General features: G+C 39.8%; 1 protein-coding gene across 1 annotated transcript; it reads left to right on the forward strand.

Moving 5' to 3' along the window:
- Positions 1-2923: 2923 nt before the first annotated feature.
- nog2 (noggin 2) lies at positions 2924-6867 on the forward strand. Its single transcript, XM_056451027.1, has one exon. The coding sequence runs from the start codon at positions 3704-3706 to the stop codon at positions 4340-4342; it is 639 nt and encodes a 212-aa protein (XP_056307002.1). The 5' UTR covers positions 2924-3703; the 3' UTR covers positions 4343-6867.
- The last annotated feature ends 16837 nt before the right edge of the window (positions 6868-23704 follow it).

A 23704-nucleotide genomic window follows, 5' to 3' on the forward strand; every position in this document is an offset into this window, starting at 1 on the left:
ACTGTGTCTTTATTTCTACCTATCGGTCTGTCATTCTCGCAACTTTACTCTCTAAGAAAATGCTGGGTTGTTGTAAACCAATGATGGGTCAATTTGTAACTCAAACATAAGGTTAAAAGTGTTAAAAAAAGTTATTTAAATTGAATTAAAAATATACTCAATGTCAGCTTTGGCCATATTTGACCCAATGTTGGGTTAATACAACGTTCTGGAAGGTTCTTTCAAAATGATGAACGTAGTTTTTTTTAAATATTGACAGAAATAGCATTTGTATTGTTTTGTATTACTTTATTACATTTTTTGGTTCTTTCAATACCTGTGTGTTGTATTCAACCCAGGCTCATTCTAAAAATGTACCCCTATATACATTTCTGGAGAGCACCAAATACGTCCCAGGAGGTAAGTTTTTTGCAGTTTTTGTTTTCACGAATCCACCAGAGGCCGCTGTGGACACTTTTTCAGATGTCAGATTTCTCTCATGAGTGCCATTTGCACCTGCTGTTCTCACGTAAATCCACCAGAGGCCGCTATTGACTGACTGACTGACTGACTGATCAACTGACCAATTCTCCTCCGTCCCTAAGCCCAACCGTTTTAAAAAGCACCGATTGACCTGCCCACCAACTTCGCTGAACCCAATCGACAGCGTTTTCAAAACAATTTCAGAAAAAGAACACCCCCCCCCCCCCCCTTTGATTTTTTTTACCCTATTTTGAGATTTTACCACATTCTCACCCTGTTATTTACTTGATTATTTAATTTTTTGGGTTCTGTTTTTGTCTTACCTGCATTCTGAAACCGTTCTTCGCCGGACTCAAACCCCATTGTTGCAGTCAGCTCTTCTCTGCATCTCAAGTCTGTCGACGTACACAGCAAATCACTGAATAAACTGGTAACAGCAGGAAAGCAGTCCATGCGGAGGTAAGCTGTCAGCTGCTAGTGTGAAAAAGAACAGCATCATACCACCCCATAGCGTCTGTTTTAAAGAAGAAATGAAGCCATACGTACCTCTGGCTATATAATTCGCGATCTCCTGAAATGTATATAGGGGTATATTTTCACAATGAGCCTGTAAGGCTTGTATTTAAGAGGTTTGTACTGTATTTTAGAATTGAATATCACTTTGAATCTGAATGTGAATGTGAAGTGAATGCTAGCGCGAGATACTTGAGATACTGGCAGTGGATGGATACAGTTCTTGGCTTTAACCAAACCAAAGGAATGAGTGTGCAAGAATTAAAGTAAAGGTTTGAGTTTTCTTGCAGCACTTTATAACAATTATCAGATCATCAGTTTAAATGATACACTGCCAAAGATCAGAAGCTGTTCAAGTTCAAATCTGAAAAGCTGAGAGCCAAAATGTCAGGACATCTCTAGCTGTGTGAGTGTGCTCAAGCTGATGATCTGTTTGTGAAGGCTCCAGCCGTGCTCTCGCTCGTGCTCTCTAGCGGCCAAAATGCAGCTCTGCACCGGCAGCTGAACCGCAGAACCACAGAACCGCAGCCAGACAGTCTGCCACCGATCCACAGACTGCTGGGGCCCTGCTTTACATGCCTCACACTCCTCATGTCATGAAGCCCACAGCTCACAGAGGGATATCCCTCCAGCCTCTGCAATCCACAACACAACACAACAGAACCGAGTCGCTTAAAATAACACGCTCATTAATAATATAAGCAAACAACACCGCTGCTTTTGAGCAATCCTATTCAACCCAATGTTGGCTCACATGTGGACCAGTCCCACTCTTAAAAAGTGTCATTTCAATTTCATTTAAAAGTAATTGTACCAATGTTGGGGTTATATTTGACCCAAGTTGGTTTAAAACAAACCAGCAATTTTCATAGTTTGTTTTTATAGTGTATCCATGCATTTATATGTCTCTATCTGTCTATTATTCATACTCTTTACTAATATTAGCAAACAACACTGCAACTTTTGAGCAATCCTATTCAGCTCCATTTATATTGTTGATGACTTATTTGACGTTTTTTATGCACAATTGCGATTGAACATTTGCGGTTGTTTTGTCAGAGAGATAATGCTTCATGTTGACCTGTGAGCCGCTCGGCTTCTGGTTGGTTGATGGCGATGTTGGTGCTGAATTTGTGCTTTTCATTGGAGCATCATGCTGCTTGTGGAGCTGGAGTTCTGGCACCGTGAGAGGTGACACGTCTCTCTATGTGGCCCGTTTAAACACTTAATTGCGGCCGTTTATTTGGTGACCCCAAGAGTTCATGCATGTTGGTTCCTGCCAGTGGCAAGAGCAAAGGTCGAAGCCGAATCCACAAACCTCCACACAAACCAGAGGCGCTTTAATGGACCAATTATTGGATTCCTAAGCACTTCACTTTGTTTTTCTTTTTCCTTGGGAAAAGTGATGTCGCCTCTGTGTGTGTGTGTGTGTGTGTGGCACAACTGCTCATGTCAGGCTGCCTTTATTGGGGGAAAGAAAAGCATTTCAATAATGATTCTTTAACATTTCTCTGTGCATCGTGTGCCAATGTGTGCAAAAGTCCCCGGTGACTGAAGCATCCAGCACAGAGTGTAATTTCAGTGTGGTATGAATGAATTATAAGGTTTCCACTTGAACATTATTTATGCAAGACGATCATAATAGGTGGGTTAAGTGTCACGGAATGTGCAAGATATGGAAAATCCCAAATGTGTGTTTTCTGGTGTTCTTTAGCAGCCTGTGATAAATCTAGAGCTGTTGTGGTGGGATGTGTGTATGTGTGCAGTAGGTTGGGAGGGGGGTCTCATTGTATGTGTGTGTGTGTGCTCTGCTGTCAGTCAGAATGAGGGTTCTTGGTGAGCTGGCCCCGCGCGCGCGCGCACACACTCTCACTCACTCACGCGCGCGTTCTTGAAGCTGACGGGGGGAGGGAAGGGGAGGGGATATTTAACTTGGGAAAGAGAGGAGCTCTCCTCCAGACGCGCTCATTCTCTTCTGTCCCAGATCAGGACCAGGCGAGTTTTCCGGACGGATTTGTGACACGGCGGGGATTTGAAAGCACCGCAGCCGCGTCTGGAGAACATGCAGCAGATATTCATTGGGGACGCTTGACTTGTAGAGGAGCTGACAGGAGCCTGATATTATACCGGACTGACAGCCAACATGTTCTAGGCGCTTCTGAAGTTACGATTGCGCGCGGAGTTCAGCAGGATCTGCCCGCGCTGTGAAGAGACTGAGCGGTTCACGTCCTGGGTTAGCAGCGCCGGTTCGGCGGGACGCACTGGAGCCTCTCTGCTCAGGAGAGAGAGAGAGAGAGAGAGAGAGAGAGAGAGAGAGAGAGAGAGAGAGAGAGAGAGAGAGAGAGAGAGCGTAAAAATAACATTGGCTAAGACGCGCTCCATTCCGCGGGCGCGCTGACATTTCAAACGCCAGTTTGGGTGGCACCCGGCAACATATACCCGAGCAGGCTGTAGAAACGGTGCCATCCCATCGTGACTGGTTACCATGGTAACCAGTCGCTAGAAGAAAATCTGATGAGGTTACGCATTTGAACCCTTTGCACGCCTCACCTGAGCGAGTATCCCTGAATAAAAGAGAAAAGAAAAAGAAAAGCAGCTCATGTCCCATGTCACACCCGGCCACGCGGCCATCTATTAAAAGATCTCGCTCGTGCTGTCCCTCGGACTATTTATGCACGTGGGCGCAGTGAGGGCCAACTCCACTCCGTAAACAGACAGAAGACAAGTCATGGGCAGCATCACACGCGCGCTGCCGCTGCTGCTCCTGCTGCTCCTGTGCGCGCACGGCACCGCAGCCCAGCACCACCTGCGCCTCAGGCCCTTGCCCAGCGACGGTCTGCCCGTCCCAGGCCTCATCGAGGACCCCGACCCGGAGCACGACCCGCGCGAGCAGGACCTCTCGGAGAAGACCCTGCTCAAAAAGCTGGGCAGCAACTTCGACGCCAACTTCATGTCCATCCACCTGCCCGCGCAGCTGAACGCCAGCGCGCCGCCGGAGCTGCCGCGCCTCCCCATGCCCGCGGAGCTCAAGAAGCTGGACCTCACGGAGACGCCGTACGGGAGGCGCGTCAAGGTGGGCAAGAAGGCGCGGCGGAAGTTTCTGCAGTGGCTGTGGATGTACACGCACTGCCCGGTGCTTTACACCTGGAAGGACCTGGGCTTGCGCTTCTGGCCACGCTACATCAAGGAGGGGAACTGCTTCAGCGAGCGCTCGTGCTCCTTTCCCGAAGGCATGTCCTGCAAACCGGTCAAGGCTGTGACCAAGACCTTCCTGCGGTGGTACTGCCAGGGCTTCATGCGGCAGAAATACTGCACGTGGATACAGGTGCAGTATCCCATCATCTCCCAGTGCAAGTGCTCGTGCTGAGCTGCGCGTGCGCGAAAGGGTTTATCCAATATGAATGATTGCACTGTTTACCCACGGACAGAGGGATGTGTGGCGCCACATAGCGATTCTATTTTTATATGTGTATATATATATAGCTTTTTAATTCAAGATATATGACATATATGTACATATTTAAGTCGAAGAAAGAAGAATGCAGCTATTTTTGTTAAAGGATCAGGACCATATTCTCACGAGGAGCACTTCAGCTCGTGGTTATTTTTATGAAGTTATTGCGAAGACGAAAGAGAGAACTTCACTTTCCTCCTTCTGTCGAACTCTATTTATAGAGACTGAAGAACACTGCGGTGATGCCTAGACGTTTTGTACAAATATTAATGTCAATAATTGTGGAAAAAAAGAGGCTGGGCTGAAAGTTATACGGTGAACTCGGCTTTTATTATTTTCTTTTGGAAATCATATAGTATTTTAGTAAAAAGACACACATGTGTACGGTTTATTTATTGTTTTAACGGTTGTGAGTATAGATAAAGAGAAGAGAATAGAATATACCAGAAATTCTACTTGAAAAGTTTTAAAGATGAATTTAAGAGAATATTAATATTATTAATAATAATAATTAACATGTCAGTGTAAAATGCCATGGTTTTAGCAATAAAATCTATTAAACGTGGACTGAGTGTGAAGGATCTGAGAAATGCCTGTGTTCTGATGTTGTTTTTTCCCGCAGTACTAACTGATGCATATGTTGCATAAGCGTATGATAAATAGGTGGTGTTTCTGAATGACATCCAGTGCTCCAATAACCCTCTTTAGGTGTGGAAATACTCCACAGGGGCCGCTTGGAACCGTCAGTTCTTCGCCGTGCGTAAAAGCGCGCCGATGTTAACACAGCTCTAAAATATGATGCAGCCATTTTCAAACACTGTCATTGGTGAAATAGAGCAGGGAGAGCCAGCAGCTCCTGGCGTACTGCTTCTGGAAAGGGAAAGGGAAGGGGGGGAAGAAAAAAAAAGTCTGAGAGACAGAAATCTGAGCCCGATTCTTGTCCAAAAGTCTCGGCGTGAGAAACACTGCAACCCTCTACAATGACTGTGAACTGATGCTGACGGTACCAGACTGTTAATTAGTCAGCAAACACACTGTCTGCGAGTTCAAGAGATGCGAGACTCGTAAAAACGCAGCTTTAACACACACACACACACACACTCGCCGTCTTCCAGAGACTCACGTGCACGCTCGCAGTGAATCACGCCTGTCATTTAAAGCGAGTGAAAGTGCATGTGTGCGCGCGCGCGTTATTGCTGAAGTTATTGTGACAGACACACTGCTGGTGCTGTGTTTTGGCGCTGGGTGGGGGCAGTTGTCAGCTCTGTTTCTTGATGATGTCTAGAGCTTTTTGGAGGAGGCTGAGAGTGTGTACGTATGCGCGAGTGTATGTGTGTGTGTGTGTGTGACGCGCCGGCGCCACTCGGCCGCGCACTCTGGCGAGCGCAGAATAGATTGAACAGTAACCCTTTCAGCCTGTGTGTGTGAAAGCCAATCCCCGACAAACTAGCCCTCAAAACACACAGCCGTCAGACTGGCGGAGCACTTCAGCCTTCTGTGAGGAGGAGGAGGAGGAGGGGGGGGGTATTCATCATTAAAAATATGACCCAAGCTGGAGTGAATCAGGGAGTTCTTTGAGACCAAAGTTAAACACAATGTTTTCTGTCCTTGGCAGAGGCCAGTGAGATACAGAATGCAGCGAATGCTCCAGTTTGCAGTGTGCATGGAGACTGTGCTGCGAAAACAAAAGCAAAACAGCTCACTTAATGGGATGAATTACAGCTATATGAGGGGGGACCCGTGTAAAAGTTGAACAGTTGATCTTCTACGTGTCTCTAATAGTGTTTTGGTTTGATTTGTTCTGCTTTTGATGTATGTTGAGAGTGTGTGTGTGCAATATAATTACATGGAGATGGTGAAATATGAGGACTCATGTTCCCGATTTTCTAAATGCTTAAAAATCACATAGAATGATTTGTTTTTATCTTTAAATACTTTCCTTTTAGGTTTAGGGTAATTGAAAATATGAAAAGCTATGGAATGTCCCCACAATTCATAAAGACAAACTCGTGTGTGTGTGGGAGATGTTTCCATTAGTCTTGTGGGTGACATTCACACTGCGCTTTGGGACCACCAACAGTTGCCTTAACTCATGATGTCTCTCTCTCTCTCTCTCTCTCTCTCTCTCTCTCTCTCTCTCTCTCTCTCTCTCTCTCTCTCTCTCTCTCTCTCTCTCTGTCTGTGTTTGTGTGTGTGTGTGTGTGTGTGACTTAAAGTATATGCATGTGTGTGAGTCTCTAAATCTGCTTCCGTTTAATAGTTGCTTGTGAGTCCAAATGCTATTCTTCTTCATTATTTGCTTGAATAAATCAGTCATGGGGATGGGGCTGTTGTATGAGCCAGATGATGGTCTCTTTCTTTCCACATCCGTCCAGGAGAGGGGGTAGAAAGGTAAGCAATGGGAAGTTCACACATCAACTAGGGCGAGAACTGAAGGATGTTAAATCCAGATTGAATTTCATACTATGCTGATCAGAAATAAATGTTGATACAGTTTACAAAAACTGCTTAATTGTTTTAACCCAATGCTGGTCAAATATGATAAAATCCAACATATAAAAACAACACTTTTTAATCCAATGGTTTATTTTGTTTATTTTCGACCCAAAGTTGGTTTAAAACAAACCCAGCATGTTTAGAATGTATGAGTATTTATGTCATTTCTCATAATATCACCTCACAGTATCACAGATGGAAAAAATACATTTTAAAAGTAATATGTTGTCATCTTGCACTACTTCTTTATAAATAAAGTATACTAAATGTGTTACTTTTGTATTACATTTTTAGTCTGGCCTGGGGTTGCTTGTTTGTAATAATAAAATAACTTCATTTTTTTTTTTAAATGTAGAGCATTTTACTGCAAAAGTGAAATGTGAAGTGAATAATGCTCAGGCTGAAGGAAATATAAATTCATGTCGGGTTACGCATTACAAGTAATGCAAGCTACTAATAATATTACTTTTCTAAGTAACGAGTAAAGTAACGCATTACTTTTCAAAATGAAGTAATAATATCTGAGCTACTTTTAAAAAATGTAACGTGAGTTACTTTTTAGTTTAGTTAATTCACTTAAAAAAAATACATTGCTGAATTAAAATGAATGTAGTCACGTTGAATCCTGCACACAATGAGACAACCCAGGCTCATTCTGAAAACGTGCCGCTATATACATTTCTGGAGATCGCGAAATTCGTCCCAGGAGTTGTGTTTTTTGCAGTTTTTGTTTTCACAGTCCACCAGAGGCCGCTGTGTATGCTTTTTCAGATCTCAAATTTCTCTCACGAGTGCCATTTGTGCCTGCTGTTCTCACGTAAATCCACTAGAGGCTGCAGTAATGACTGACTGACTGACCGATTGACTGACCGATTGACTGACCCACCCTCCTCCTTCCCTAGACCAACCAATAGTGTTTTCAAAAGCACCGATTAAACCACGCCCACCTACTTTCCTAAACCCAACCGACAGTCTTAAAAAGCAATCCAGAAAAAGAAAAGCCCTCGCCTGATTTTTACCACGTTTTCAGATTTTACCATATTCTCACCTTATTATTTACTTGTTTATTTATTTTTTTGGCTTCTGTTTTTGTCTTACTCGCTTTCTGGAACCTTTTTCACTGGACTTGAATCAAGTTGTCGTGGTCAAAGCCTCTGCATCTCAAGTCCGCTGATGTACGTGACGAGCTACATGGGCAAACCCAAACAGCGGAAAAGCCGCCCAAATGGAGGTAAGCGGTCAGCGGGTAAGCTCAAAAAGGAACGGCATCATACTTCCCCGTAGCGTTCGTTTCAAAGATGAAATGCAGCTATACAAACTTCTAGGCTACATAATTCGTGATCTCCAGAATATATAAAGGGCTACATTTTCACAATGAGCCTGTGTTGAAATGAGAGAATGCAAGAACAGACAGAAGTAAAGACGGCAGAGCCTTACAGTTCCGCGATGGAAATATTCTCATTATTTTGAACAGATGGAAGAAAAGGAGAAGAGGAGTATCTGAATGTGCAGTGATTTACTTTTTAATAAGGCAGAAAGTACAAAAGTAGCAAACACATTGCTTTAAACTGTCATCAATCTGTAAATACAGCATGGGGTCAGGAGGTTCTCCAAAGATAACATTAACCTACATTTAATTTTTTAAAGTGTTTTATTTTAAAGTTAAATGAAGTTTATACGGTGTGTTGTTAATTGCAGAGCTCCTCTATTTAAAAAAAAAAACCTGCAAGTTCTGAAAGAGATCAAGCCTCAGCCAGGTCAGAGAAAGTAACGCAAAAGTAACTTAAGTAACATCAAAAGTAACACAACTAGTAAGGAGTAACTCAATATTGTAATGCATTAGTTTCTAAAGTAACTTTCCCCAATACTGTTCATGTCTGTAGTTGTGGCGAAGCTCGAAGAAACAAAATGTTTGCCTTTCTGGACCACATGAAGAATAGGATGCATGAAAATGGCGCGTAACACTCTTAAATTCTAAACTGTTCTGAATCTGTGTTTGTGCAATCGAGATGACTAAATACAAGTTCACAATTAATCTAGTGCTACAGTAAGTCTCACGTTTACACATCATACACAACACACACATCTGGCCTTATTTCTGATTTCTCTCTACAGAAGGACTGGGGAATAAACGTCAGTTAATTAATGAGAAAATCAAGAAAAGGAAAAAGTAATGCATTATTTTATTAGTTACTTGAGAAAGTAATCCGATTACATACCTTGCATCACATCATGTAACTAATGCATTACCCTCAACGCTGGCCTAAAAATATTCACACTTGTACCTTTTTTATCCTTGAAGGGTTTATCGGAATTCCTTAAAGGTTTATACTCTAAGGCAGTGTTTCCCAACCCTGTTCCTGAAGGCACACCAACAGTACACATTTTCAATCTCTCCCTATTCAAATACACCTGAATCAAATCATCAGAACATTAGAAGAGACTTGAAAACCTGAAATGAATGGTTCAGATAAGAGAGACATCCAACAGATGAACTGTTGGTGTGCCTTCAGGAACAGGGTTGGGAAACACTGCTCTAAGGTATACACCTTTTAAGGGTAAATACTGTAGTTGTCATCATACTGTCACTTTTACTGCTCACTTTAAAAGTAACAGAAATATACTTAACTCAATCAAAAAGAATAAACTGATTATAGGGCTGAAAAATGTTAAAACAAATGTTGTGTTAAAAATGTAACTCTCTTTGAATGCTTATGTATGCATTAAAATAATTTAAAACTGTTCAAACACAGATATCAGTCAAAAGAAAGCATTTGAGCATCTTATTCAATGACATTCGGACATTCATAAATGTCTCTTGCCAGCACAAATACTTTTAGGGTGTCTGGGATACCAGGTTTTTCAGATACAGGTCTGAGAACAGATTATTATAATATTGGCAAAGCATTTAAGTGCTTATTTAAACCCATTTGTTGGAAATAAGTAAAACTGGTTAGGCTGTTAGTGAGTTTTTCCTATAATTAAGACTGCTCCATCAAGCTGACCATGAGAAAGTCACCAGTGCATTAATATAATGATGCACTTTTTCTGATGTCCGAGAAGAGATTTTACACTATCCAGAGAACTTCAGTAGTCAGGAGTAGAATTTTACCTGTGTTGGGTGTAAAAATTAAATAAGCATTAAATAACATTCAAAAGTTAGACATATATCCTGACGTGCAGGTTTGAGTGTAATTACAATGTAACTAACTGCTGTAATTAAGCACAAAAGTAAAGGATAACTTCATTTTTAGGTAATTTAATTACAGTTACTTATATATGTAACAGAGGCCAGCTATAGGTGCTGTGCAGGTAAACCTCACTCCTCTAACCTCTAAAGGTGCTCTAACGACAGACACTAGAAGCCATGGTCTTTAGCCTACTTGTTAGAGCAACAGACTCCCATGCAGAAGCCCACCGGTTCGATCCCAGCTCGAACAGGTTTGGTGGTGTAGGACTGGCGAGGTTACATTGGTGCTGTGACCCAGATGGGAGTGAGGTTTAGGGGGATGAGTGTAACAGAGGCCAGCTAGTAGGTGCTGTGCAGGTAAACCTCACTCCTCTGACCTCTAAAGGTGCTCTGGTGACAGAGACTATAGGGGATGGTCTTTAGCCTCCTTTTTAGAGCAACCGACGCCCATGCGGAAAGTTGCCGGTTCGATCCCAGCTCGGAGCGGGTTAGGTGGTGTAGGACCGGTGGGGTTACATATAGTATACTTTAAATCAATCGAACAGTTATTATAAATCAATTTAGAGAAGTATTTCTTTGTTATGCAGAATATTAATATTTTTCAATTAAAGGTTAAATTTATCAAGACACTTGCAAATGACTAAGCAATAATAATTATTAATTTACATACATAAGTATTTATTTTTTGTTGAATAATTATTTTTGTGGCGATGCAGTGGCGCAGTAGGTAGTGCTGTCGCCTCACAGCAAGAAGGTTGCTGGTTCGAGCCTCGGCTGGGTCAGTTGGCATTTCAGTGTGGAGTTTGCATGTTCTCCCTGCGTTCGTGTAGGTTTGCTCCGGGTGCTCTGGTTTCCCCCACAGTCCAAAGACATGTGGTACAGGTGAATTGGGTAGGCTAAATTGTCCATAGTGTATGTATGTGTGTGATTGAGTGTGTATGGGTTTCCCAGAGATGGGTTGCAGCTGGAAGGGCATCTGCTGCGTAAAACATATGCTGGATAAGTTGGCGGTTCATTCCGCTGTGGCGACCCCAGATTAATAAAGGGACTAAGCTGAAAAGAAAATAAATGAATTAATTATTTTTGTTAACTAGAGAACGTTATGATTGTATTTAAAATGCATAAGTATTTATAGTTAATAAATTAATAGTGTTAAATAAAGCTAAAAGGCCAAATTTTACGCAAATATACATTAAGAGTTTAATAGCTGTTATTTGTGTGGATTTTTTAAGTAGTTTTGAGTCACGTAATTAGAGTAATTAAATTACTTCTCATACAAGGTAATAAAAGTAATATAAATACACATTAAATTATGTAAATAGAGGTTAATTACTTTTTGAAGTAACTTAACATGATGCTTTTAATTGATTGTATAAGTTTAATAACTTTACACAAGATTTTAGTTTGAATTAAATACTGTTTTTTTTTACTTTCTATTCATTTAATGTGTTTTTACAAAAAGAAAAACCCATTAACAGCAGAGCATTCGTTATTGTTTATTAAGTGACGCGTAAATCAGTGTATTTGGAGGATTTCTGAAGGATCACGTGACAATGACACGTACAGTAATTACTCTGAATATTCGGCTTTGAATCACATGCGTACAATATTATAAATATATGCTTAAATATTACAAAAACAGGTTATTTTTAGGTCAAGTAAATGCAGCTTCGTCGAATAGAGGAGACTTCAAAAACTAAAGCTTAGTGTCCGCAAATGGAAATTAATGATAAATGTCTGCGTATTACATTTTTATCCTGGCAAATATGATCACTATATATTGTGAATCTGTTTAATTTTTGTCTTCAGCCATGTGTCTGCTCATGCACAGTCTAGAAATGTGTCGGAAATGTTTAGTGGGAAGCAAAGTGTTCCTCATTTCTGGAAATCACCACTGTGCATTTGATGCTTCCTTTATTCATCCTGCAGGAATCTCCGCGTGCTTTCCTAACTTGTTTTTAGTTTCTGTAGGCGTCAGTGGCTCATCATCGAGCTCTGACTCAAACATCCCATCAATGGACAGAATGCTGTCGATTGGTTGTCATGGTGACCGTCTGTTTCCCCTCCGCATCACTGGTAGGAGACTTTCTGTTTTCTGTCTGCATTATAATCTCGGTTTGTGTTTACTTGTCATTCAAGTAGCTGTTAGAATGTTAACAAGGCTGCATGTAACGCACTCATACAGTAGATCGTGTTCTGGTTATGAAGAAAACATTGTTTTAACAGATCGCACTGCCCCCTACTGACCAACACAGGTAAAATAAGATGCTGCATGAACATTAGAAATCATCATTAGGTGTCATATTCAGTGGTGTAGTCGGGGCTATACGCACGTATACTCAGTATTTTCACTTTTTTCCACGAGCTGTTTCGGTATTACCACTTCTGAGGATCAATAATTGCGTATACCCTCGGCATACCCACTTTTTTATCTGATTAAACTTCCCCAATTTACGTTTATTCATGTGCTCTTTAACTGTATACCAAATGTGTGTGTTTTTTAACTCGCATCCTAATTTTTTGCAACTGGTGCATTTTTGTTTTGTTCAACTTGCGCCATTCCCCGCCCCGACGACCACAGCAGCTGTGAGGGCACTATTAGCTAAACATAAATCGATAAATAGGATTAGACTATTAGCATCTCCCTTTAAAATGAACAATTTTTAAAAAATATATATTTTTAAATGGATAGTTTTCCCCAAAAATGAAAATGTACTCAACCTTTACTTGTTCCAAAGCGGTTTGTCTTTTTTTCCTTTTGTTGAACACAAAATAAGATATTTTGAAGAATGCTGAAAGCCTGTAACCATTGACTTACATTGACAAAGTATTTGCTTTTCCTTTCCTTTCGTGAAAGTTAATAGTTACAGGTAACTGATGTAAAAAAATGAAAAAAAAAAAAAAAAAAAAAAAAAAATATATATATATATATATATATATATATATATATATATATATATATATATATATATATATATATATATATATATATATATATATTTATTTATTTATAGCTAATGAATCAAAGAAACATTGACTTTCATCGTTTCTTTGCCTACTTTCATTTAAAATTTGGATCGGGTGTATAAGTACACCACCTTTTTTTAGGACTACACCACTGGTCATATTGCTGTTGAATATGGAAACACGTTATGAAGAAGAAATAGATTTTAAAGCATATGCAATTCCTACATACACCTGGATTTATTAATAACATTACACTGTACAAATATCCTTAATTTTAGTGATTCATGTTTTTATTTATTATTTATTCCTGTTTATATCTACTTTTGAATTGCATTATTGGTGCTTTGATCCTTCTTCCAACTGTTAATCTTGAAAAGTTGGAAAAAAGTGACTTTTGTAAACACTTGTAAGGGTTTGCAGTGATATATGGTCTGGGTTGGTGCTGTATATTACATTACAAACACCTTGTAATAAACTGCCAGCACATTTTCTGCTATTTTACACACTTATTTCTCTAGATATTATAATTTCTTATACATTATATAATTTCAAACTACTTAAATGTCAATATAAGTCACTTTGTTAAACTGAATTCTCAACATCATCAAAATTGGACAGAGATCAAGCTCCCATAATGCAATTCCCAACGGTAAATAAACAGAAAACACTTTTACCGTGTATAGAACTGTAACAAACTCGCAACAAGTAAAACATTTTTAAAGCTTGAGATAAAATTAATTAGTTTTGCACTATAAATAAATGGGGTGGCGCAGTGGGTAGCGCTGTCGCCTAACAGCAAAAAGGTTGCTGGTTCGAGCTTCAGCTAAGTCACTTGGCATTTCTGTGTGGAGTTTGCATGTTCTCCCTTTCTTGGTGTGGGTGGGTTTCCTCCGGGTGCTCCGGTTTCCCCTACAAGTCCAAACACATGCATTATAGGGGAATTGGGTAAGCTAAACTGACCATAGTGTATGTGTGTGAATGAGTGTGTATGAGTGTTTCCCAATGATGGGTTGCAGCTGGAAAGGGATGTGTAAAACCTATGCTGGCTAAGTTGGCAGTTTATTTCGACCCCTGATGAATAAAAGGACTGATCCAAAAAGAAAATGAATGAATGAATGATAAATAAATACATAATTTAAAATCAATGTAAAAATAAACAAATATATATTGGCCACTTTTAGATAAATATAAATCTTTAATTTGGAATAACAGTATGTTGTTGATTAACAACCACTTAAGAATAAAAACTTAATATATTTTTACATTATTACATTTTAAATAATTACATTATTTTTTACGCAAAAAACATAATAAATAATATTTAAATAGATTTTTTTAGATATTTTTACATAAACAGCATTAAATGCAAGTGTCTGTTTTAAAGGTTCACATACTTTTGTGACAATATGTCAGAATATGGGTGAGATAAAAAATATAAATAAATATATTTATATAAAAATAAGGTGGCAGGCGACACGGAGGCTCAGTGGTTAGCATTGTGGCCTCACAGCTAGAAGGTCTCTGGTTTGAGTCCTGGCTGGGTCAGTTGGTGTTTCTGTGTGGAGTTTGCATGTTCTCGCCGTGTTGGCGTGGGTTTCCTCCGGGTTCTCCCACAGTCCAAACACATGCGCTATAGGGGAATTAAAGAAGCTAAAGTGGCTGTAGTGTATGAGTGTGTGTGTGTGTGAATGAGTGTGTATGGGTGTTTCCCAGTACTGGGTTACAGCTGGAAGGGCATCCGCTGTGTAAAACATATGCTGGAATAGTTGCCGGTGGCGACTCCTAATGAATAAAGGGACTTAGCCGAAGGAAAATGAATGAATGAATGATAAAAATGAGGCAACATACATATTCTAATGTGTATTACAATATATAAGTTCAAAGTTTATTGTTAAAATGATTTAAAAAAATGAAATGACACATGTAAAACATTAGTTTGACATTGCGGTTCTTTAATTATATCTGAATATTCTTTACATTTGTGCTTGATTGTTCTTTCTTGACTGTTCTGTATTTTTTTCTCAGTTTCATTTCAAAGCCATGTAATCTAAAATATACCCTCTAAAATTCAACGCCTTCTGTTGTAATAGTAGTGTTGCAGCCATTTCTCGTATTAATACTAATTTGTTTATAGTCTTCCCTTTTTGATGTCTTTCCTGTATTGTGTACTGTTGTTTTGTCCTAATTAATATTATCTGTCTGAAATCATTTCCCTGGGATGGGTTGCGGCTGGAAGGGCATCCGCTGCTTAAAACATGTGCTGGATAAGTTGGCGGTTCATTTCGCTGTGGGGACCCCAGATTAATAAAGGGACTAAGCCGAAAAGAAAATGAATACATGAATGTCTAAAATAATCCTTGTAATTACAAAAATCTCAATTAAAACAAATAGTAGTTTGATTATAAATTGAAAATTAAAGTTATATTCCGCCATTGTATAATAATAATATACTGTAAACAAACAAAGCCTGACTAATTTATTAGTATGAAGATTTATACTCTTGTCCTTATGTCAGTTTTATAAACCATATCCGTTAAATTAAGTTGAAAAATTCGTTAAATTAAAATTACTATAGTAATTTATAGTAAATGCTGTATAGTGTTTTTAACCCATTCTATAGTAAAGCACTTGAATTAATCTCTTTGGTTGTAATTCTTTAGTTACCATGGCAATACAATAACCAGAAATATAAATAACCCAATGCTGTTCTAGTTTTCGACAGCTTTAGACAGTATACTATTCTACAATACACCACAGTACAGTGTAATACAGAATTGATCAGTTCACTTTAGTTAATACTCATTCACTCATTCATTTTCTTTTCGGCTTAGTCCCTTTATTAATCCGGGGTCGCCACAGCAGAATGAACCGCCAACTTATCCAGCACACGTTTTACGCAGCGGATGCCCTTCCAGCTGCATCTCTGGGAAATATCCATACACACTCATTCACATGCCCATATAAACTGCTTGCAACCACTTGCCTCAAAGTAAATCCAGTTAATCAATTTTTAGTCTATACATGTACTATATAATACACTTTACTAGTATAATTCAAAAATTCAACACTACTCAAGCATTTTTGTCATAAGCAATCATAATTTATGACGCTAAAATACGAGCCAGTTCAAGAAAAATAAACATTTGTGTCATTGATCTCACTCAAAACCTTAAATACACCCTGTGATTTAGATCAATCTCTTGCTCCTCTGGCATTAATTGTTTTACTACAGTAAATTTCTCCTCCCACACCATAATGAAAGGTTGTTTTCTCAGTTTTGAGATGTAAGTGTGCTGAACAGACAGCAGGTGGCGCACTGGACTCGTCTATTTTATTCACGCTGTTTGCGCTACTGTCATGGAAAAATGGGACATATATGGACACGTATATTGAATTATAGCTTATATATTTGTACAGTCAAGCCCGACACTATTCATACCCCTGGCAAATTCTGACTTAAAGATACTCTCATTTACAGGCTACCCCCAAAAGATAAGACATACAAGAGGCATGAATCCACACACAAATATATATATATATATATATATATTCATTCATTTTCTTTTCGGCTTAGTCCCTTTATTAATCCGGGGTCGCCACCGCGGAATGAACTGCCAACTTATCCAGCACATGTTTAGCACAGTGGATGCCCTTCCAGCTGCAACCCATCTCTGGGAAACATCCACACAAACTCACTCACACACAATTTAGTCTACCCAATTCACCTGTACCGCATGTCTTTGGACTGTGAGGGAAATCGGAGCACCCTCCACACAGAAACGCCAACTGACCCAGCCGAGGCTCAAACCAGTGACCTGTTTGCTGTGAGGCAACAGCACTATATATATATATAATATAATTATATGAATACTATATATATAATTTTTAAGTCAGAAGTTGACAGGGGATTCATTAATTTCGGGCTTGACTGTATATGTTCAAATATATTAGCTATAATTTAATATATGTTCAGATATGTCATATTATTTCTAATATTTTTTAATATGAAGGTTAATTATTGGTTATGTCTACATGATATGTTATTATAAGGTGTGTTAAATGTCTCTTTCTCTCTCTCAAATTCATTCATTTATTCTCCTTTGGCTTAGTCCCTTTATTGATCAGAGGTCGTCACAGCGGAATGAACCGCCAACTATTCCAGCATATGTTTTACACAGCGGATGCCCTTCAAGCTGCAACCAGTAGTGGAAAACACTCATGCACACTCATTCACACACACACATGCAAACTCCACACAGAAATGCCAACTGACCCAGCCGGGACTCAAACCAGTGACCTTCTTGCTGTGAGGTGACAGTGCTAACCACTGAGAAAACGTGCAGCCCTTCTCTGTGTATAGTATTATTACGTAATACACATATACATAAATATACATACTTAAAAACAATTAGAACTTTGATCAATATATACACAAAAGAAAAAGACTAATATTGATTATTAAAAAAATTGTGAAAAATAAAAATAACAATATAATAATAAACAAATTTAATAAACAACAAATAATAATATATAAAAAAACATTTAATAAAAAAATAATAAAAATAAATGCAGTGTATTGCCATGGTAAATACAGAGTTTACGGAAAATAATGTTTTTGATCATTATTAATTGCATCTATTTCTCCAAAATAGTTGCATTAAAGGTGGTGCAGTGGGTAGCACAATTACCTCACAGCAAGACGGTTGCTGGTTCGAGCCCCGGCTAAGTCAGTTTCTGTGTGGAGTTTGCATGCTATAGGGGAATTGAATAAACTAAATTGGCTGTAGTGTATGTGTGTGAAAGAGTGTGTATGGGTGTTTCCCAGTAGTGGGAGGGCATCTGCAGCATAAAACATATGCTGAATGAGTTGGCGGTTCATTTCATTGTGGCAACCCCTGATAAATAAGGGACGAAGCTGAAAAGAAAAAGAATGAATGAATGAGTTCATTCATTCATGTAATATCCATTAAAGTAAGAGTTTGGTCTCCTATTCTATTTAGCAATAGAAAGATAATACATTTAAAATTCAAACAAGTTATTGCAAAAAAGAGATTATAAACTACAAAATGTAATTTTTAAAAATGTTTCTTTTCATTTTTCCTGTTTATTACAAATTACTTTAAAACCCCCCGAAATACATCGGTTTGGGTGTACAAATTATTTTGTTAGATTAGTTCCAGTTTTGGCTTTGCTCCTGACTAATCTAATGTACACTCCCCGGCCAATTACTAGTACCAGGTTGGAGCCCTTTTGTCTTCAGAACTGCCTTAATCCTTCGTGGCGTAGATTCAACAATGTCCTGGAAATATTACAGAGATTTTGCACCATATTGACATGATAGCATTACGCAGTTGCTGCAGATTTGTCTGCTGCACATCCATGATGCCTATCTCCCATTCCACCAGGTGCTCTATTGGATTGAGTCTGGTGACTGTGGAGGCCATTTGAGTACAGTGAACTCATTGACATGTTCAAGAAACCAGTCTGAGATGATTTATGCTTTATGACATGGTGCGTTATCTTACTGGAAGTAGCCATCAGAAGATGAGTACACTGTGGTCATAAAGGGATGGACATGGTCACCAACAATACTCAGGTAGGCTGTGGCGTTGGCACGATGGTCAATTGGTACTAGTGGGCCCAAAGTGTGCCAAGAAAATATCCCCCACACCATTACACCACCACCACCAGCCTAAACCGTTGATACAAGGCAGGATGGATCCATGCTTTCATGATGTTGATGCCAAATTCTGACCGGACCATCCGAATGTGGCAGCAGAAATGGACACTCATCAGACAAGGCAACGTTTCTCCAATCTTCTGTTGTCCAGTTCTGGTGAGCCTGTGTGAATTGTAGCCTCAGTTTCCTGATCTTAGCTGACAGGAGTGGCACCCGGTGTGGTCTTCTGCTGCTGTAGCCCATCTGCCTCAAGGTTGGACGTGTTGTGTGTTCAGAGATGCTCTTCTGCAGGTTGTAACGAGTGTTTATTTGAGTTACTGTTGCCTTTCTATCAGCTGGAACCAGTCTGGCCATTCTCCTCTGACCTCAGGCATCAACAAGGCATTTGCTCCCACAGAACTGCCGCTCACTGGATATTTCCTCTTTTTCAGACCAGTCTCAGTTCAAACCCTAGAGATGGTTGTGCTTGAAAATCCCAGTAGATCAGCAGTTTCTGAAATATTCAGACCAGCCTGTTTGGCACCAACAACCATGTCAAAGTCACTTAAATCCTCTTTCTTCCCCATTCTGATGCTCGGTTTGAACTGCAGCAGATCGTCTTGACCATGTCTATAAGCCTAAATGCATTAAGTTGCTGCCATGTGATTGGCTGATTAGAAATTTGCGTTAATGAGCAGTTGGACAGGTGTACCTAATAAAGTGGCCAGTGATTGTATATGCACAAATATATTAAAGCATCCTGTAAAAATATCGATGTAAAAAGGATCTGTACTCATTTATGCTCAGCACTTTATCTAGCTCTCTCTCTACTACTACACACACACACACACATACACATACTCCTGTGTGAAACGGATCATCCTGAAAGCTTCATAAGCATGTGTGAAGTGTTTGTGGTGAGTTATTGGAGGCTGCTTCTGTCTCTTTTATTCCTTGACCTCTCACACACTCTGACACACACACACACACACACACACTCATCAGAGGAAAACACTGGATGGTGCCATAAATACCACAGGAATGTTGAGCAGCTTACACATGGCTGAGAAACACACACACTTTAACACACAAACACATGGACACTATTCATTGACTTTATTTTGCGCCACATTACTGAAAACTCAATTGGATTTCGCCGCAGTGTGCAATCCTAAATCTTTTGAGTCGCCCTAAAACCAGCAGCGGGAGTCTGTGTTTGCCATATAGAGCATATAAAAGCATCTCAGATGTTTATTTATTGTGTTACAGCCCTGAAAGCATGATCCGTTTTCCCCACTCATCATCTCAACAGCACTACTGTAGGAGAAAAACAGCAAGTGGAGTGTAAGTCAGATCCACAGATGTTTAGATGGAGTGGGTTTTGCTCTGAAACTCTCCAGGACATTAACCCTCTGGTCTGAAGCCACTTGACTGTGGTTTTGGCTGTATGTTTTGGTTTACTGTTGTGTTGAAAGGCGAATCATCCTCCAGCTCCCACCGCTCGGCACGTTTTCCTCCAGCATTCCATCATCTTTCTTTCTACTTTCTTGAAAGGTCTCTTGAACTGCTTTGAAAGGTGCATTTTTTATTGTATATTTGATGTAATCTCAAATGAAATATGAGGAGAGGGCGGGGCATATATTAGCCCCTCCCCTTAAAAACAGCCAATAGCATTTTGTTGTATCATAGCTCTGCCAGCGCATCAAATTAAAAGCAAATAAGAAAAAGGGGCGGGGCATGTCAGATACTAGAGAGCATTTGATTGGTCAGAAGATTTAATGAGAAACTGAAGTATGAGGTGACGTCAAAAAAATCGTTTTAGGCTGAAGTGACGAACTGCACGCTTTGGATGTTTATATCAGGTTTATTTCTTCTAAATGTGAATTTTTACATTTTTTAAGCACACTAGCTTATGGATATCCTTAAAATTAACATAGTGATACTACCCATTAGACACACAACATCATAGAGCGTTAATATTAGCTTAAATTTAGATCGCCAGTTTCTAAGAACCATGTTATTTTGATGTCCAATAGTGACATGAAATGACGTTGATATTATGTTGATTTTAGGTTGTGTTGGAAAGTGGCCAAATTTAACGTCGAGCCAACATCTTAAACCTATGTCATATTGACGTCAAATGCTGACATTTATTCATCAGGTGTGGCAACCAAAATCCATCGTCTGATAGACGTCATATTGGTAATGTCCACACAGCATCAAGCTGTAGCATCATTAAACGTTTATATTTTGTTGTTTTTAGTTTGCGTTGGAAAGTAACCAAAATGCAACATCTGTCTGACATTGGACATTGACATCGACCTGATGTTGGTGTCTGACATCAATCGGATTTTCATTTCCAAACACAATGCAATGCCCCATGACGTTGGGGTAGAACGTCAATCTGACATCATGTTGACGTCCTGTGCCTGCTGGGTAACATTTAACATTTTGATTACCTTAAAGAGTTTTTCAGTCTGCGTAGTGGAGGAAAATCAACCGATGCTTCATTTTAGTAATGGTATTGTTATAGTGTGAGTGATTTGAGGGTAAGGGGGGGTTTTGGGGGGGGGGGATATTTACTTTTAAATGTGTTGATCCCTTATATATGAATATTTGTAAATAATAATGAGTAAAATTATGGATTACACTTGAAACACATGCATAGTTGTATGCACTTACAATACTGTACAAACTCTTTGTTTCCACACAACCCGTTTGTGTAGGGGCAACATGTACTGTAGGAATAAAGTCAGCTTATTAGTTTTTACAAATTAAAGTAGATTAAACATAAAACAGGGAGACGGAGTGGCGCAGTAGGTAGTGCTGTTGCCTCACAGCAAGAAGGTCGGTCGCTGGTTCGAGCCTCAGCTGGGTCAGTTGGCGTTTCTGTGTGGAGTTTGCATGTTCTCCCTGCATTCGTGTGGGTTTCCTCCGGGTGCTCCGATTTCCCCCCACAGTCCAAAGACATGCGGTACAGGTGAATTGGGCAGGCTGTCTGTGGATGTTTCCCAGAGATGGGTTGCAGCTGGATTGGCATCCACTGCGCAAAAATGTGCTGGATAGGTTGGCGGTTCATTCCGCTGTGGGAACCCCGGATTAATAAAGGGACTAAGCCGAAAAGAAAATGAATGAATGAATAAACATAAAACAATTAACGGAATCTCAAGAATTTTGTTGTTTCAGCTCATTTTGAATAAGTAGTTTGAACAAGCAACAAAAATATTATTTCAACGGTTCACACTTAGCTGATGAATAATTATAAGCTGGTTTGGCATGCTGTCCCGGGAGAGAGCCCTGAGGTAGATCAGGTAGATCTCGAGAACTCCCCCGCTGTAATAACCAATGAACAGCCAGTGATTGCTCTTGAGAGATAACCATTTACTAGGAGCATGTCGATAGTGCCGGTTTGGATTAGTCAATTAACTTATGTTGCATGTTTTTTTGGCGGTGGGAGGAAACCGGGGAACCCGGGGGAAACCCACGTGAGCACGGGGAGAAAATGCAAACTCCGCACAGAAATGTCTGCTGGTTTGGTAAAGCCTGGAACCAGAGATATTCTTGCTGTGAGGCAACAGTGCTAAGCACCGGGCCACCGTGTCACCCATCTAGGAAGGAGGAGGAGTAGGGGTAGATGGGGGGATTCTTCAAAACGAAGATAGCGGTGGTACGGAACCCAGGGTATTTGTAATAGTTTAGGAGTCGTCTGATTGGTGCATTGAGAATTGGATAATACAGATCCAGCCGCTAGCAATCATAAGCACGTGATCCTCTCGAAGTTAGTTTATAACTAAACCACTTTGTGTGCACTTAGAATGTTTACTTTCATTTAATACAAATTATACGCTAAACATCTTTGGGCTGCGCGGTGGAGGAATAGCTGATCGTCTGACTGATGTGCGATTTCGATTTAACTTTGGAGAGAAACTAATTTATCACATTCTGACCTCTCACATCTACTGAAAAAATAATTGTTGGATTTACTCAAGTTTTTAAGTAAGTGTTAAGGTAAGTGTTTGCATACAATTGATATGGGCTCAATTTAAACAAGTAAACAACAGCAAAATTTCATTTGTTTACATTCAGCCCAAATAAATTGTTTGCAACCTTTTACCTTAAAGAATTTAGTATCCAAAGAGAATTTAAAATCCAAAGATTTTTTTTCAGTGTAGTCATGCTAGATTGATCTAAAAAAACGTTTAGATCTCTAAAATTAAAACATCCGAGTTGTTATATCATTGGCATGATTTCTTTGTATCTTTTGTTGAGCTGCTCTTTTACATATTACTGTTTTTGGTTTTGTTTTATCATTCTAATCCACTGTAGGTTTGCCTACCAAAATTCAAGAGTTTACACTTAGCCGATGATTCATCAAAAGCTTGTTTGGCATGCTGTCCTGGGAGAGAGCCCCAAGCTCAAGGGATCCTCAAGCCCGGGGCTTCCTCCCGTTTGCAGAGCGAGAGGGGAACCTGAGCTCGGTGGATCTCAGAACTCCCCGTCTGCAGTAGCTAAGGGAAAATGTGAGAAAAAAAGGGGGCTAGACAAATGCTTGATTGTTATGCATGATGTATATATTTGAATGGTGGGAGGAAACCGGAGAACCCGGGGAAAACCCACGCGGACACGGGGAGAATATATAAACTCCTCACAGAAACACCTACCGACCTGGCAGGACCAGGGCTGGCAGTGTTCTTGCTGTGGGGCTAACAGTGCTAACTACTGGGCCTCCGTGCCGCCCAATCTAAAGTGAAGGAGGAGAACGGGGAGGAAGGGGGGTTTCTTCCAAACGAAGATAAAGTGGACTGAAGACTGTGGTTATTTATAGTAGCTTATGGCTCATATGATTGGATGATACTGATTGGCTTAATATGAGACCGACTGTGATAAATCATAAGCACGTGATCCTCTCGATATTAGTTTATTAATAAACCTCACTTTGTTGAATCACAATTAATATCAGAAG

Source organism: Danio aesculapii, chromosome 24 (genome assembly GCF_903798145.1).
Source record: "Danio aesculapii chromosome 24, fDanAes4.1, whole genome shotgun sequence".
NCBI lineage: Eukaryota > Metazoa > Chordata > Actinopteri > Cypriniformes > Danionidae > Danio > Danio aesculapii.